Below are 18,986 nucleotides of genomic sequence, written 5' to 3' on the forward strand. Positions count from 1 at the left end.
AAATAGGGTTACCATATGACCCAGCAATCCCTCTTCTGGGTTTCTCCTGAAAAAATTGAAAACATTTATTCATAGAGATATATGCATCCCTATGTTTATTGTAGCCTTATACATGGGGTAGCCAAGACATGGAAATTGGATAAAGTGCCTTCAATAGATGATTGGATAAAGAAGATGTGGTGCATATATACAATGGAATGCTACTCAGCCATAGGAAAGGATGAAATACTGCTATTTGCAACAACTGGTAAGTGTATACTCTAAACTGGATGGCACAGGGTGAGGGAATGGGTGGCGATATTTAAGATCGTTATGCACTACCCACCTATCAGTCTCCCTAGCGGATGGTGCTCTCATGTAACTTAAAGCAAAACTGTGGCCTCAGGTATACCTCATTGGGCTGTTAAGATAGTGGAACTTGGAATACAAGAATAAAAGAAATAATAAACGGAATAAGACCTAAACTACTATCTTCCTATCTCCTTTATTTCCTATAAGGTCATGATTCTGACTCTCCTCCCTCCTATACGATTGACATGGTTATTCTGGGCAAGGAGGAACTCCTAATATATAAAACACCCACCCAAAAATTTCTGAAGAATAGAGAGGGAAATATTGCATGGAGTGAGTGCTTAGGGCAACTCTGTTCTAGGTCTTAGGGCAAAAGACTATACCTATTTCCTCTCTCATACTCAGGAGGCAAAATGTCACAGGGTTAGAACAGAGGTGCCCTTGAGCTTAACAAAAGGGAATTCATAGACTCACACATTATTTATTTTAGTTCATTAGAGTAGGAAATCACTGTTATTTGAAGACAAATAGTAATGGAGAGTAAACAATTGCCTGGATCTTCTCAGTACAGTAGGAGAATATTGGTTGAAGATTTTCTATCAGGTGACATGATTAATATTAACTTAAACTTTTCATGCCTCACTTTTATAATTTATCTTATACAGAACCTTCTGATCACAGCTATCTACATGAGAACTATGACCACACACCCTTAATTTGAAGATGAAAATCACTACAAACAATGTGGACTTTAACTTACTAGGTGTGTGTGTGTTTTTTTTTTTTCACAGAGATGAGAGTATAGTAAGTCTGAAATTACTGTTCATATATTATAGGACTCAATAAATAAAAAAATACATAGGTGATGTTGGAAGCTATGAATTTTACCATTGGAAAAGATAAATACTGATATTGAATTTTAAAAATCTAGGAAGAATCTTGTGGTATTAAATTGGAATTACACATATCATTATAAACTCATGCTTTTTAATGCATATAGATAACAGACATAGGTATATAGATATAGTAATAAATATTGAAGTGATTATGTGTGTATGTTTTTGTATGTACGTATAGGTATTAATAGACTTATCTACACATACGTTTCTCTGCTGAGAAGATCTAGAAGCAATAAAACTTCATTAGCAATGAGCACACCTAGCACCCAAATCTTAGTTTCTAAATATCATTCTCTACTAAAAGAAACCAGCATTCCTTGGAGAAATATCTGAACCAAGGGCTAAGCCAGGGAAATGACAAAATAAGCCTGCAGTACTTTATTATGCCAGAAGTTAAGGAAGTGGTCATAGAATGATTGGGGCATATTCAAAGGACTAGGAGCCATCCTGAAGGGACTCGCAACCTGGGACAACTGGAGCCCTGAAATAAGTAGTGATGCTGATGGGTTAGAACTCATTTAATAAAATAAAAATTCATGAGTTGATACTGATAATAAATGAACAAATAGTACTTTCAAATAAATTCTACTTTCTTACAGTAGAATGAACACTAATAAATACAGAAAGACGACAGAGTTGAAAAATCATTTTGCAACTATTGCAGTCAAGAAGCATTCATTAAACTAGTGAGTGAAATTTTTTTAAAAAATAAGGCACAATGTAGTCTCAAATATCTCCCCACAAACTACTTATTAATTTGACAAATAAAAATAGTAATGTTACAGAACAGACACCAGGAAGACATCACCTTAACCAAAAGATTAAAGTTAACATCACTGGATCCAAAATGACACAATGTGCTTCCTGATATGATGCACGGAAAAGTACACAACATCATTTTTGTGGTGTTCCTGCCCAAAATCCCTAACTTGAATCGAAGAATGTGGAAACAATTAAAGAAGACTTAAGAGATAAGATGATTAAATAAATGTATTACAATCTACTGGACTATAGATTAGATAATATATAGTATGTACTGAATTAAATATCCTGTTTTAATAATTGTAATAGAGCTACGTAAGAAAATATCCTTGTTTTTAAAGAATATAGTTAAGTATTTACAAGTAGAAGTATGATGTCTGCAACCTACTCTCAAACAGAACATAAAAAATATAATAATAATAATAATAATGTACATTAAATCTTCGATTCTTTCTTCAAACTAAATAATCTCAATATTTTAGCCTTTAAAATTTTTTAAGAGATAAATAATTTTAAAAGTTGTCTGTTTTAAACAGAAATTTGGGAAGATAAAAAAGGATCTATAGTCTCAGTTCAATTCCATTTTAAAAAAGAATTGAGTACCTATACATGAGGGTTCTATATTCAAAAAGCTCACATCGGGGAAGGAAAACATGGATATAATTAATTACAGTGTAAGAGAAGTATACTGTAAGTACCAAAAATGAAGGATAAGAGACTATTAAAAGAATGCCAGAGTAATTCTGACTACTATATTAGTATTATTTAACATTTACCATTTAGTAGGCACTTTACTAAGTGCCTATATTAATTCATTGAATATATCAGCAATTTCATAAGGTAGGCACTATAATCTATATTCTACAGATGAGGCAATTAAGGCAGAGAAGTTGAGAATCTAGCTATAGGTTATCTAGTTAGTTAGTAGTCCAGGTTTCAAACTCATGGCCCATGCGGAAGGTTTCACTGGAAGGAAGCAGCATTTGAGTGATGCTTAAAAGACGAGTATAACTTCAGAAGGATGGGAAATGGGAAGAATAATATTCAAGGCTGGAGAAAAAACAAAAGTGAAAGTATGGAGATAGTAAATAAAGGTTGTATAAGGAAAACAGTGAGAAGTTCAGATAATGGTATATAAGACATGGAAAGATAAATGGGTGAGAACAGAAGGTAGGAAATTAGACAGGCTTAGGAAATATATGAGACTCCATCGTTAGGCTTAATACAGACTTTGTTAGTAAAAGAATGATTTTTATTGTATATGCCACAATCTTGATATAACTCAATGAATTTAGCATAAAGAATCGGTCTCAGCAACATCCAAATGAACCAAGTTTCCAAAATAACTTATTACAATTCAAACTCCTGTGAAGGAAAGTACCAGAACGCAAGCCATGAAACACTTTCTTAGTGATCTCCACACCTCTATACATAATAATTTTATTTCATAAAAATCCTATTACTATGCAATATTAAAATTGCCAGAACTGAAAACAGAAAAGCAAAATGCACAGTTCTTCCTTAGTTTAATGAGATTATAAACTTATTAAGAATAGTAAATAAAATGTGAGTAAACCATGCATCTCTTCTGTGATAGCTCCGTCTTTGTCATAATATTTATGAAAACAGGCAATACATTTATAAGGATGTAATGAGTAATATATTCCATAAACTATACTAGATAGGTACTTCAAAACAATAAAACGAGATATGAATGCTTAATGTCAGATTTCTGAGTTGGTAATTGATTGTTTGTATTAATAAGTATAAAATGTTATTTTGGCCTTACAGTAAATTAAGAAGTAAAACATGTGACATTTATAGAACTGTTTTAATTTCTTGATAAATATTAAGAAAAATCTGAGTTGTATTTAGTAAACTATAGTACATATAGGTTTAACTTGTTCAAAATCTATACTATAACCAGAGTATACAAAAATCCAATTATAAGTATAATAAATATATTTAAATGTTTCAAAATGTCAAAAAATATTTAAAATTAAAAAATTAAGTCATTAGTGACTACTTTTTATGCATTTAATAAATGACCAAAAAAATAATTTTATTTTTATAAAATATAATCTTCTTCCATTCTGGAAGAATTGACTGACAGAACAGAACTGGTTAGTGAGCTACAGGCAATACGAAGAAGCATCACAGAAGAGAATATGAAAAAGAAAGGCAAATGATTTCAAAGAGCATTTGAAAATCAAGTTATATTTGGCTTGGTATAAAATTAAAAAATTCATGAACAATTAAAGAAATAGAACACTGAGCTATAAAAATGTTCCCCACATAAAAATACCAAAATGGTACTTGAAATTCAGCAATCATCCTTTGCATGTCTAACTGGATTTCTGAGAAGGAAAATCCATAAGGCCTTTAAAAGAGGTTAGAGAACTAAAAAGCAGTATAATAATCTTGAACTGACACCACATTTGCCTAAAGAGTATTTGCTAACAATAGAAATCAAAGCTTTAACAGTAAGACAAAAAAGAGAGGGTAGTCCTTGATCCCTAGTATGGTGAAGAGTTGGAACTAATATCACCACATGAAAGCAGAAAACCTGAAAACCTATATTCCGTATGAAAAGATGCATTGAAATAAAAGTCTACTCAACAGCAAAGGAAAATGATAAAAGGTAACTTGTCTGTTTAAATAAACCTCAGCTCCTGATCAAAAAATAGCTGAAGGAATATCAAGCTGAAACATTAATGCTTAGTGGCCTTAAATTCTAACACCTTGAGATGCCCAACAAGGCTAATATAAATTCCTTCTATAGGAATTTACTCCTAACGTCACAAATCCCCACAAGAGTCCCACAGACTTATGAATCCAAAAATGAATCCGCAATCTAAAATTTCAAAACTAACAGGAAAATAAGAAACCAAGAGTAAAGTCAACAGAAACAACAAATAGCAGAATTAGACCTTTATTAACATCAGCTATTAGAAATAATAAATATGGACTATAAAAAAAAAGAAATTGAAACATGAGCAAGGAAAACATTATCAAAAACAAACAAACCAAATATAACTTCTAGCAATGACAAATATATTTAACTGAAAACCTAACTACAAATTTATTTTCTTCAAATAATATTCTAAACAATTGGGGGAAATGATTATGGACAGCTTATTAGATGATCAAAGAATTTTTGTTAATTTTTATTATGTGTGATAATGACATGGTGATTATTTAAGATGTCAATATTTTTTTGCTGTGTGTACTACAGGATGATGTGTTATCTGGGGTTTGCTTCAAAATACTTCAGCAAAGAAAAAAGATAAATGAAGTAGTTGTTGGAAAAATGTGGGAAATATTAAATCTGATGTGTACCTATGTAATTTTTATAATAAAAATAAAGTGACAACTCAATGTATAGGATAATAAGAATATTAGATATAGCCAAAAAGAGAATTAGAGAATTGGAAGATGGATTTAAAGTGAGTATCCAGATTATGAGTAAAATTGAAAAAAGGGGGAAAAAGAAAAACTCACCTTCCTTTGGGCTCACTGCTGCAGGAAGACTGTTCCAATCAAGAGTCCAAGTAGGGCAAGGGTGGGGAGAAAACATCACTTCAATGCCTTTTTCCTAAAAAAGGAAATAGGCCCTTTCCAAATTAATGAATTAATAAAATCCTGTTATGTTCTACAAGGCCAAATTTCTATTTTCTATACTAGCAAGGAGGAACAAAAATATCAATAATCAACAAAAATATCAAATATCAATAATGTTTTTCTCAAAATATTAGTTATATAAGAAACATGATATGTTGAGTTTTTGACAACACAGTTACTTTCCTATTATTTCGATACTGAGATAATAAAAAGTAATGATATTTCAAAATTATTAAATGAAAATACATAGAAGTAATAGCTCTCTAGTTATATATTGAGTGCCAAAGAAAAAAGTCACCTGATAAAAATTTTATCAGAAACAATCCACACAGAGATAATAAAAAACTGATTCTGCATATGTCCATCAAGGTCAGCATTTACATATATGAAAATTGCTACAACCTATGAGCACAGGACCACTTCAACATATGTCCAAAACTATTATCCATACCAGTCTTTTACAAGTGCCTGCAGTATCTCTAGAGAAGGATTCCTCTGGTTTAATCGGTTTCCCAATATTTTCAAGAATTAGGTTCACTTTTTGACATATCAGAAAATTCTCAGGCCCCTTTCCCATGTTAAAAGTTGTACATTTATTTATTTGATCGAAAGTGGCATAGCATACACATGGATTCCCAGACTCCTTCCAATCACATTCTGGATCCACAGCCCACGGAACAGATTTCCATGGTTCAGGTTTGTTTGTTTGTTTATTTTTTGTTTTGTTTTGTTTTTACCTCCAGAAATATCCTATTCAAAAAAAAAAAAATGATAGATCGAGAATCTATCATTAACCCATTTGTACTGATTAGTTCATGAGATGACTTTCTATTATGAAAACTAGCTGAATTTTTATTCCACAGAAAACAGTACAGAAATTATTTTGTTGGAGGTAGAGATATAGCTATAAATCTAGAGGTCTAGAGCATTCACTAATCTCCAGAAAGATAAACACATTTGTGTCCCCGACATCATTTACCACTCTCCTATTGTCTTTAAGTCTAGCCATATTGAACTTCTTGCTATTCTTCATTTCACCAAACTCATTCCTACCTCAGGATTTTTTAAAGAATACAACTATATCAAGATATCATTTATATGCCATAAAATTGATGCCTTTAAAGCATATAATTCAATGGTTTTTAGAATATCCACAGTTGAGCTATCATAATAAACATCTAATTTGAAAACATTTTCATCACCTCAAAAAAAGTCCCATACCCATCAGCAGACACTCTCCAGCCTCCCTTCTCAATTCCTTGCCCTAGGCAACTACTGCCACACTTTGTCTCTACAGATTTGCTCAAGGTATTTTTACTAGCTGAATCTTCTGTCTAGAATACTTCCTCCAAATCTTCATTTCATTCAGGTTACTTGCTCAATGTGTTCACCTCATCAGATAAGCCTCTCTGACCACCCTACCTGAAAAGAACTCCTACCCTGATCGCTTCCATCCCTTTATCCCATATTACTTTTTAACAGCACTTATTATTACCTAACGTGTTATATATTTGCATTTTTTTCTTTATTTACCTCCCCCACCAGAAATGTAAGCACCATAAAGGCAGTCCAATTTGTTCTTCATATATCCAATACTCAGACCACTGTTTGGTCTTTAGGAGACACATGCACATTTTTGAACTGATTAAATAAACAAATTCACAATTTCTGGAGAATAAGAGAAATTGTGGAGGTAAGATTGTGCCAAAGACTACAGAAGTGGGGGGGGGGGGGAGGTGAGATGTGAGTGTTCCTAAGAAATACTTTACTATTTTATTTTCCTACTTAGCACTTACATTTCCTATGTCTTCATGTAATTGGCACAAAATACTGTGACTATACAGAAATAAAAAGTTATTGTATATAAATATAGGGAGGTAGGGGAAGGGTGACCAGTAAAGAGGATCAAATATGTGGTAGCTGAAGGTAACTGGACTTTGGGTGGTAAACATAAAATAGAATATACAGATGTCAAATTATATAATTGTATTAACCAATGTTATACAAAACTTTTTGTCACTATAGAACTCAAATAATTCCTAACCCAAGTACTGAAATATAATAACTATATTTCCAGTACAACTCAGATGAATAGCTCAAATTACTTCATGAATTCTCTAGTCAAGTAAATCTTCAAACAGTCTGAGTTAAAAGCAAAATCTTTTTGTAGATTGCCTTGGATGGTAAAGAAAACTTTAAAATTAGTACTATTAGAAACAAATTATGCTGCAAAGTGAGAAAACTATAAATTATGTGTTCTTATGTAAAAGATCATTAAAATCAAAGAATAAAGTAAAAATAAAATTCAAAGGATTCAAAAATCTTAAATTTAGAAAAATATTTTGGAAAGTACATTGAGATATTCTTCTCCATATTTCTTTAATTTAAATCATGATCTTAAAATTAAAAAAAAATAATTGAAACCAAATCCTTGCAACAGGAAGACATTAAGTAAAATGGTAAACTTGACCAGGTAGGACATGACCTTGATGTCTTGAATATCAAAAATTAAAGTTTTAAGAAAAATACTATCTAAAAATGTATATTCTGATTTATTTGGCTCCAAAGACACATAATATTAAAAACCTTCAATTTATTGCCTTCACTTTAATGCAAAAAGCTAGTAGAAATATTATTTGGTCAAGAGTGATATAAGATAGCTACAAATAAAATTTATAACAAATAATGTCAACAAATGATTAGAACTTGGGGTAGAATCCTCAGCAACATTATTACATGGAATTTTTTAAAGAAAATTTTAATAAAAACAATTTAAGTACCATTAACTTGGTCATAGTGGGTCTAGGTCCTCCTACAAATGAAGGATCGTTTTGCTCCTCTACACCTGTGGCCTCATTTAAGTTTGAATGCTGTTCATTTGAGGAGGTCAGCAATGCTGGTAAATGGAGAAAGTGGATACCACACTGAGAAGCTGCTGTTTTCACTCTTGGCACTTCCTGAATCCTCTGGTACCAAGCAGAAAGCAGTGGAAATTCTACCAGCTTTTCAGAGAGTTTCTTGCAGATAATTAACTAGGTAGGAAAAGAACAAAACACATTATATATCTTTTGTATGTTTTTGACAGCTATACCGAAGAAATTTACATACCACAAATACACACATTTTAAATGTATAGTTCAAACAATGAGTTTTAGTAAATTTATAGTTGTGCAACTGCACCATAGTCCAGTACTAGTACACTTAAGATACACCAAAAAGTCCCCTTGTGACCATTTGCAGTCAATCTCTGTTCCCCTGGTCAGTTCCAGGAAACCACTGATCTATTTTTCGTGTATATAATTTTGCCTTTTCTGGAATTTCATATATATGGAATCATAAAACGTGTCTGTCTTTTTTCACTTAATGTTATGTTTTTGAGATTCATCCATGTAGCTGCATTTATCAGTAGTTTGTTTCTTTTTACTATGATACAGTACTTTTACTTATTCAAATTAGAAAAATTTGAAATCATTACTACTGATATAAATCAATATTTTTTTTTCTCTTGCTTAGTTTAAATGCTTTCTCCCTATCACCACCACCAGTTTTAATTTTTTTAAGAAATTAGAATGTTCTTGCTTCTTTGTGAGGCACTAAATGTTGTTTCCATAGAAACAGTTATAATGTCACAAACACATTATTGCTTATGATTATGAACAGATAGATAAAAAGGTCAAGTTACAAAAAATCTCTACAAATATATCTAGCAATAATCAGTATCAAAGAAGGAGCCAAAAAGCACAGAAAATTAATGAAAAATTCACGTGTATGTATATTTACTCTATTTCAACTGGATTTTAAGGTTAAATAAGTACAAATAATTTATTCTAAGGGCAGGGTTTACGTCTAACTCTCTTTGTACACCGAAACACTTCAAACGCTGCCTTGCAAAAAATACAAACTGTTGAGTGAACAAATGATCAAAGAACTATTTATTACCTTTGAAGACTAATCAATCCTCTAAATTAGCATTTTTCAAACTGCTGTTTATAACCCATCAGGAGGTTGTGAAATCAACATGTAGATTTTTTTAAAAAGTGAAATAAAATATCAGAAACAAGACAAGAATGCCCACTTGCAGTACTTCTATTTAACATGCTATAGAAAGTCCTAGCCACAGCAATCAGATAAGACAAAGAAATAAAAAGCATCCAAATTAGAAAAGAAAGTAAAATTCTCATTATTTGCAGATGATGTGATACCATATTTGAAAAATTCTAAAGACCTCACCAAAAAACTATCAGAACTAATAAATGACTATGGTAATGTTGAGGGATACAGCATATTGATGTATGAACAGCATACAGAAATCTGTTGCGTTTTTATATGCCAATAACAAATGATCAGAAGAAGAAATTAAGAAAACAATCCCACTTACAATTGCATCAAAAGTACAAAATACCTAGGAATAAATTTAACCAAAGAGTTCAAAGACCTATACTACAAAAGTTATAAGATATTGAAGAAAAAGAAATTGAACAACATACAAATAAATGGAAGGGTGGACTTTGTTCGTGTATTGGAAAGATTCATATTGTTCAAATGTTCTTACTCTCTAAAGTACTATACAGATTCAATACAATCTCTATACTATACCAATGACATTCTTCTCAGAATTACGACTCATCCTAAAATTTATATGGAACCACGAATAGGCAAAGAAATCCTGAGAAAGAACAAAGTGGGAGGTTTCTTTCTCCCTAATATCAAACTATACTATAAACTGACAATAATTAAAATACTATAGTACTGGCATAAATACAGATATATAGATCAAGGGACTAGAATCGATAATCCAGAAATGAATCCTAAATTATATGGTCAATCATTTATGATAAAGGAGGCAAGAATATAGGGTAGAGACAGTCTCTCTAATAAGTGATGGTGGCAAAACTGGACAGATATATGCAAAACAATGAAATTGGACCACCTTCTTACACTATATTAAAAATAAATTCAAAATGGTTTAAAGACTTAAATGTTAGACCTGAAACCATAAAACTAGAGAAAACATAGGAAGCTAACTCTTTGACATCACTCTTACCAATATCTTTTTGGATGTATCTCCTCGAGAAAGGGAAACTAAAGAAAAAATAAACAAATGGAACTACTTCAAACTAAAATAGTTTTTGCATAGTGAAGGAAACCATCGACAAAATGAAAATACAACCTACTAAATGGGAGAAGATATTAACAAATGATGTGTCTAATAAAGAGTTAATATCCAAAATATATAAAGAACTCATATAACAACATAAAAAAAATTAAATTTTAAAATGGGCAGAGTACCTGAATAGACATTTCTTTCAAGAGGACATACAAATGGCCTGTTGATGTTCAACATCACTAATCATCAGGGAAATGCAGAACTTCATTAAAACCACAATAAGATGTTACCTCATACCTGTTAAAATGACTATTATCAATAAATCAACAAATAAAAAGTACTGTCGAGGACATAGAGAAAAGGGAACTCTCATACACTGTTGGTAGGAATTGTAAATTAGTGCACCCACTATGGAAAACAGTATGAAGATTCTTCAAAACAAAAATTAAAAATAGAATTGCCATATGACCCAGCAATTAACATTCTACGTATATATCCAAAGAAAACAAAAACATTAACTCAAAAAAGATATATGCACCCTATGTTCACTGCAGCATTATTTACAATAGCCAAGCTATGGAAGCAATCTAGGTGATCTAGGTGTCCATTGATAGATGAACAGATAAAAAATATGTGGTATATATATATATATAAAATACATATATATGTGTGTATAAACATATATATGAATATTATGCAGCAATAAAAAATAATGAGATCTTGCTATTTGCAAAAACATGGATGGACTTAGAAGGTATTATGTTAAGTGAAATAAGTCAGGCAAAGAAAGACAAATACCATATGATCTCACTTATATGAAGAATCTAAAAAAATTTTTTAAATGAATAAACAAAATAAACAAACTATAGAAAATAAGAGGATGGTTGCCAAGGTGGGGAGGGGGAGTGTGTGGGGGGGGGGCGGTGAGGAGAAGGGATGGGGATTTTAAAAAGATGAAATAAAATAGAAACTATTAGAGTACACAGCATGCAGTAAAGTGGGTTATTTTGTAAGAATAAGTATATTTACATAGATAATATAAAGGTGTATATTTGTATTTGTATGCTCAATCACCTTGTAAAATGCATTATTTACTATGGAAGTAAAGTTTGAAAAACAGTATCTAAATTGTACTCTTGGAGACAATATGTTTATAATTCTCACCAAAATTCTTAATTGCCTGGAAATAAATTATGGGCTAAGTGAATTGAGCTTAAGTCATGATAAATTAATCAAATAAGAAACATTCTCATTTCCTCATCTTTCTTTTACTCTCCTTGGTAGTGATTTATTCTTATTTGTTAAATGTATATCTTTCCTTCTTTTAGAAAATAAGTTGTGATTAAGTAACAATAATATGCATTTAAAAGAAACTGAAGTGTTTTACTCCGCATGACAGGTCATCCCATTTAATCAACATGCCAGGCTGCCCTACAATATCCAGACAGTTCAGGAGGTACTGAACTACATTATTACATTCAAGAAGATATATTTAAGGAAGTGGCTAATAAAAAATGTGTGAGATGAAAATTAAATTTGACGCTAAAAATAATTTTTTTAAAAATATTACCTGGGCTGAAAAGACTAAAAACCATTATAAATATCACGGTTACTAAAAAAAAAAAGAAAAGAAAAGAAAAAAAAGAGAGAGAGAGAAAATAAGAGAATTTAGTCTTAAAACAATGGTAAAAATTATACTACCAAAAACAAAATGAAACCCTAGTGACTTTGTAGTTAATTTTAATAGGGGCAGAAAAAATTGTCTGAATAAAAAACAAGATGCTACATCTATCTGTCCAAAATGCCTCCTCCTCTGCACTACTTTTCAGTCACTCATCATATAAAATATTTTGTATTTATTTTATATTGCTTGTTTAATTATGTCTATTCTTTCAAAACAGGTCATAACTAAAGAATGTTTAGGTGAGCAGTGTAATAAGTAGGGTAAGAAATCATAACCTATCTAAATGAAAATATAACTGTAGTTCTGCTTTTTACTTACAGATTAGAACTGGTAGGTTAAAACTGAAAACTCTTAGGGACCTGATACATAGGAGAAAATATGGAAAATAAAAATTAACCACTAAGTGGCATCCATGATTTTTGCAATATGCCAGCCAATAGTGAGAGTCCCATTTTTGCCCCAATTTTTTGTCAATGGGGACACTTAAAGGGGTATTAATTCAAAAATTGATTCAAAAATCAGTTTCAACAATGATTTTACTTCAGCAAAAACTATGTGTTATACTTTTTTAAAAACTCAATTAAAAGCATTAAAAGCTAAAATGTAGAAAATTAAGTGATAGGTATTCAAATTACAAAATAAAATTAAGAAAAGGGCAATTTCTGCACATTCCATGAGCAAAATATTTTCAATTGTCCTGTCAAAATGTACCTAAAACTTTTCAGAGGAGAGGGTTTTACCAGGCACCTTCCATAAGAAGTGCTGGGCCAATCAGGGATTAACACTGCAAACTTGTAGAGGAAGAGAAGCTTGGAGGAAGTTTAAACACAACACGTCACCCACTCTACCTCCTATTGTTCTGCATCTTGGTTTTATTTTGTTTAGCAGACTTGGCTATTTTCCCTAACTCTTTTAATTTTGACCTCTGGTATTCCAAACCTTGACTTGCAAACTAGGGTGCTCTTTTATATTTTTGGCCTTATTCTTGTGACTAAATACCTTGGCTCAAAGTTCAACTCTATGCTTCTAATCCAGACCTTATAGCTTAACCTTCATTCCTGATCATGAACTTGATCTTGATTAGGACTGCTGCTTCATCACCTCAAGAATGATGGCTCAACATCATAGCTACTGTGAACTAAAATGACCGCTTCATAACCCCAGATGACTTAAAGGAGGAAAATAAATATAACAGAAATAATATCAAGGCATTAGCAAAGAAAGATTAATTCCTAAAAAAAGAGGTACAGATCCAGGAAAAATATAAACAAACAAAAGAAAATATTTTGAGAATTAGTTTACATATGAATGTCAAGTCAAGAACTTAATCATAGAATACATGTAACAGAAAAGGCTGAGTGTACGAGTTTTCCTCTATGAAAAATTGAGATGAAAACAAAGTTTCTCTTTGTAGTATTAGGTAGATAGTCAGATGTCTTGACTCATTAGAGAGGAGATAAAAATCCCACACAATTAGGAATACTTCAGCCTCAATTTGATCCTAATTAGGCAAATAGTTAAGCTATAATCAAATGCAAACTAGCTCAAGATAGATGTCTGGATAATGATCTAAAAATATCTTATGAAGGTAAATCCAACTTTTTATCTGTTTTGTTGAATTTGAAAGCAAATATTTACCTTCTCTATCACCTTGTTTTATTTTCTTGGTAGCAATTACCATTATTTAAATATATATTATTTATTTGTCTACTGATTCATTTCTATCTTCCCTACTAGAGTCCCTAACTCCATGAGAGCTGGGACCTTATTTGTCTTATTCATCACTGTATTCCTAGTGCTTTAGCAGTGCCTGTCATATATGAAAAGCTTTCATTAAATTTCTTGAATTAATAAATATGTAATTTTGATTCAATTTTATGAAATTAGAAACAAATAGTTATCCAAGAAGATCAACAACATTATTTCATAATATGTATCAAATGACTGCTCCAATGACTGAAGTTGGTAACAGGGGAGAGAAGTCAGGCACAAGAGAATTTAGAAATCATTTGACAAGGAAAAACTAATAATGTTTTCTTCCCACCTAGTTCTCTAGACAAAATGAGTACATATGACATTTAAAATACTAATCAACATCTAAACAATTCCTGACTCTCTTTTTCATACTCTCTAATTCTGAAGTTATTTTGGTTTCCAATCTTGTTCTCATTTTGAGGAAAATAGAAATGTTCTTTAAGGAAACGCTAATTGTTTAATAATACCACCTAACTCAGTGAAGCTCTCACCTCCAAATACATAAATTTCCATTAGAAGTCTTTTCTCATTTGTCAGTAGAGATACTTGATGTGTTGGTGAAGTATAATGAGAATGAAAACTGATATCCGATTCCTTAATAGGGGAAAGGGTGAAATGCTTCAAAGCAGAAAAAAAAAAAAAAAATGCAGCTCTTGAAAACCAGCTGGAAAGCTGCCAAGAGCTATAGCCTCCCATGTTCACTGACTGATATTTTCGCCTGTTCTTTTCTCCTGTTTCTCACAGGGAAGGGGGTGTTGTGTGGTGGTATGCATATATCTCCATCCTCCTACTAGGAAAAGAAACTTTCCATGTAATCTTTTGGAGAACAGAGAAGCATACAGAGGAGGATAAATATTTCTGATTTGATAAATGTAATACAATTAAGATAGTATTTTAAGTGACTACTTTATTATAAAGTATAAGCTGAAAGATTTTTTACTGCTTTAACAGTGGACCCTCGAATATTAGAAGGTAATCACAATAGCAATTGAAAATTATCATAACAATTTCTAATATTTTAGCAACTCAAAATTAAGTCATAATAATTACATTTATTGAGAGCTTACCTATGTGCCAAAAACTGTTCTCCACAATCTACACAAGCTTTCATTCATTCCTTGCATTGGTCCTATAAGATAGGTGCTATTGTTATCTCTATTTTACAGATAAGAAATTGAAGACAGATACTAATAACTTGTCCGGGAGCATGATGATAGTAAGAATTGGAACTGAGATTCAAACACAAGCAATTTCATACACAGAAACTTACAGTAATGTATCCACTTCAGATAAATCTTACCAAAAAATGATGGATACAGGGTAGTAGCACAATATCTGCCAAAGTGAAGTAAAGGCCTTCTGCAAACACATGCTCCAGAGGTGGGAGGTCAGAAGCCTTTGCTTTTCTGATGTGAGAAGCGTCCCCGTTGGTGGTAGTAGCTGGTTCTTCCTGTACCATGAGCTTTGAGAATGCCATTTTCAGTTCCAGGCTCTTGGATGAAGAGCCCAACTCTTCAGAGGTTTTCTGTCTATCAACCTTGCTCTGCATTTTGCCCTTAGCAAGGGAAGGCCCATCTCCAGGAGCTCTCTGTTGCTTTAGCTTCTGCCGACGGAGTTTGTCATCATTATGCACTCTAACAGGCTCACTAAGCTTTTTCTCTAGCTGTAGTATTTCTTCAGGGATAGTTGGGTGCCGATCAGCAGATTCTTTGAGAAAATTCTCAATAGCTAAAGGGATGGTGAATTCACATAGCCTGGTCCACTGACTAACCTGCAAAACAAATCAAGAAATGAAATTATTCTTATTTCAACATAGCTTGTAGAAAAATAACTGTCTTTTGGGAAATAAGACTAGTTTAGAGAATTCAAATCTTGAGCTAAATCATTCCTGTGCTAGGCTTTTATGCAATATTGAGGGATATTACAGCGCTTCAGAAGTGATAACATTAAACAATGGAGGTTTAGCATTCCTGGATCTGGAGTACATGCTATACTCCTATATCCTCTTACTAAATAAATCCCTACTTCCCAAAGCCTTTAAAGTACACACCTCCCTTAAAAAGCTGGGTTTCCAAAGCACTGCTACTTAAGCTCTTGTGATATATAAAAGTTCTCTTTTAAAATCTTCAGTGTAAATAAAAGATTTTAAAAAAAGTCATTCTCTAAAAATAATGTCTTCAAACATCATCAATTAAACCTTAAGTTCTTATTTTTCAATACTGCAATGCAATATTGGCATACATGATAGGCTACTCTATTTCATTGGTTACTGTTTTTTTCAAGGAAATGAAACTTTAATTTCTAGAAGAAAGTTAAATGTTTAAGTGAATGTGTTATCACTATGTGGCTTTAAGTGACAGAAAAGAGGTAATATACTTACTTCAGCACAAGCTTTCAAGCAAGTCTTCTTAAAGCCCAGAAGTTCCAAAATTTCCTTCTTTGAGGGATCTGCTTCATATGATTTCTGGATGATGTATCTCAGTACAACAGCTAGTCCCGCTCTACAGAAATCTTCTGGTCTTTCTACTATTGCAGGTAAACAGCAACTCTGGACTATTGGTGGAAGCTCCTGCCTTGAAATAATCTGTATTTCAACATCCTGGGACAGTACATCTTTAAGTAGTGGAATATCTGTACTTTCTCTGGTGAGGACTAAGTAAACTTTGAAGATTTTACAGTCACAGTATGACAACAAAAATAAAGTTACAGATGTATGAAGTGGAAAGATGCATCCTTCTTTTTGGTGAGAAAAGTCCAGGTATAGATATTCTTCTGTAAGGCTTTTCTTAACGCCTTTCATTTTCTTCTTTCATTGGGTCACCTGAAGTATAAAGCGAAGTGGTTATAGGCCTTAGATTAAAATAGTTGAGAAGCTAAAAAAAGAGATGAATATTTTAAAAGCCTGTTCTAAAAATCAGCAAGGATTTGTGGTAGATCTAATTCTACAAGAATTTGTTCCTGGGCTGAATAAATAGCGTCCAAAGAAAAAAGTTCCACCCTATGCAATTAACTAGACTTACAGGTGATTTCACACCCAGCTCCTTTAAAATGAGCAAACTTGGATGCTTTGCAATAGAATCCTCCCAATCAAGTACTTTAAGGTCTCACTAGAGGTGAGAACAAGAAATGAATAGAATGGAAAATAAGAAATAATCAAGAATACTGAGAGCTGTCTGGGAATAATAGCCTTGAGAAGCTTTGATAATGCTGGCCCTCCAGCATTGTTTCTGTTTTATGTCCCTACAATATAAAAATCAGGGGAGATATATTTACTCCCCCATGAAAAACGAATTCTTGTTAAGTGAGTTTTGATATGTGATGAGCTATTGCATGCTGAATCACAACAGAAAATATTTGAATTTCTCCATAACTTAGATGTTAATGGCTGAGATATCTCAAAGTTAACATGGCCAAAATCAAGGTCCCCACCCCCAAATCTGCTCCTAATGTACCTTTCCCTTCTTCGTTTATAGAACACCATCCTAGCTAGCTGCTCAGGCCAAAAACCTGAATCATTATTGATTACTCTTTTCTTTCATATCTCTATAACCAGTGCATTAAAAACTTATTTGGGCTCCACCAACAACAGATCCAGAATCTGACCATTTCAAACCACTGTCATTGCTCCCACAGCGATCCAAGGCACTATCACCTCTCATCTCCTCAATTATAGCACTTGCCTCTTAACTCTACTTTCCAGCTCACCTCCCCTCTAGTCTATTCTCAACATAACAGCAAAAGTGACACTGTCTAAAATGAAGTAAGATTATGTCACTGCTCTGCTTAATTCTCCAATGTCTTCCCATCCTATTCAGAGAAAAGGTGAAGTTCCTACAATGACCTACAAATATCTCTTTGATCTAATCTTTCTGTCTCTGAGTTCATCTCATCAACTCTCTTCATAGCTCACTGCTCCAGCCAAAGTGGCTTGTTATTCCTCAAAGGTAATTAGGTACATCTCTACCTCAGGGCCCTTGCACTTGATAGTTCCAGTACCTGAAACACTTCCCTCATCTCCTTCAGGTATTTATTCAAATATCAACTTATTACTGAGATTTTCCTGGCTACTATATTTAAATTGCAAATCCCAACCCCCATCCTCCCTGAAAATTTTTCTATCCTCTTCTCTGCTTTTTTTCATAGCATTTATTACTGTTGTAACATGTTACATATTTGTTTTGTCTGTCCAAATTAAAATGTTCCAGGAGTAGAAATTTTGTTTTGTTCACTGCTATGCCTAAAACAGGGCCTGCTATATATATGAAATCAAGAAGTATTGAATGAATGCATGGATGAATACACACATTGGTTATTTAAAAGATGCAAACGTATGCAATTTTGAGGTCAAATTATTCAAGTCATAATCCTTAAGGCTTTTGTCAATTACCATAACTTTTTGTTTGATGTATACACATCCTGGGTCTAAAATTCCCCTTATTCTAATCCATAAATCACAATTTCAAATTGACACTAGATGGCACTATTTAAAAGCATTCACCATGGAAATCTGCAGTAATAAGAACATGGTATTATTATTAGAGGAAAAATTATTTTAAAAGGCTTTAAAAAGTACACATGTAACTCTTTTAAGTGTATTTATAATATTAGAGTACAAAATTTTAGGAAATCTTCAATATATTAAATTTCCTTAATATTCCAAGTTTCTTAGATTTTTTTTTTTTTTTTAATCGAAAGCAAAATAGTTAAATACCCTTTAAGCTTTTTGGTCCTCAACTTTTTTATCAGAGATAATAATCCATTATAACAAAGGGATATAACTAGTAAGATATTGTCTTAGAAAATCTCTTGATAATGCAAATAATCACTACTGTTTTATTTTATTTTATTTTATATTTCTTTTATTAAA

The 18,986-nt window shown here is 32.2% G+C and overlaps 1 protein-coding gene across 6 annotated transcripts in view; it reads right to left on the bottom strand.

The window, feature by feature from the left end:
- Positions 1 to 18,986, bottom strand: part of GSTCD (glutathione S-transferase C-terminal domain containing) — a 114,410-nt gene that overhangs the window by 87,833 nt on the left and 7,591 nt on the right. For 5 of the 6 annotated variants that reach the window (XM_016134594.2, XM_016134596.2, XM_016134597.2 and 2 more), the window contains exons 2-5: positions 16,500 to 16,940; positions 15,420 to 15,890; positions 8,354 to 8,605; positions 5,454 to 5,547 (exon numbers count right to left, since the gene is read on the bottom strand). In XM_016134594.2, coding sequence (XP_015990080.2) covers positions 5,454 to 5,547; positions 8,354 to 8,605; positions 15,420 to 15,890; positions 16,500 to 16,919 — 1,237 coding nt within the window. In that variant the 5' untranslated portion in view covers positions 16,920 to 16,940. The remainder of the gene's footprint in view (positions 1 to 5,453; positions 5,548 to 8,353; positions 8,606 to 15,419; positions 15,891 to 16,499; positions 16,941 to 18,986) is intronic. The other variant, XM_016134598.2, reaches the window with a different exon arrangement.

The sequence above is a fragment of the Rousettus aegyptiacus genome, unplaced genomic scaffold (genome assembly GCF_014176215.1).
Source record: "Rousettus aegyptiacus isolate mRouAeg1 unplaced genomic scaffold, mRouAeg1.p scaffold_m13_p_10, whole genome shotgun sequence".
In the NCBI taxonomy this organism is placed as follows: Eukaryota; Metazoa; Chordata; class Mammalia; order Chiroptera; family Pteropodidae; genus Rousettus; species Rousettus aegyptiacus.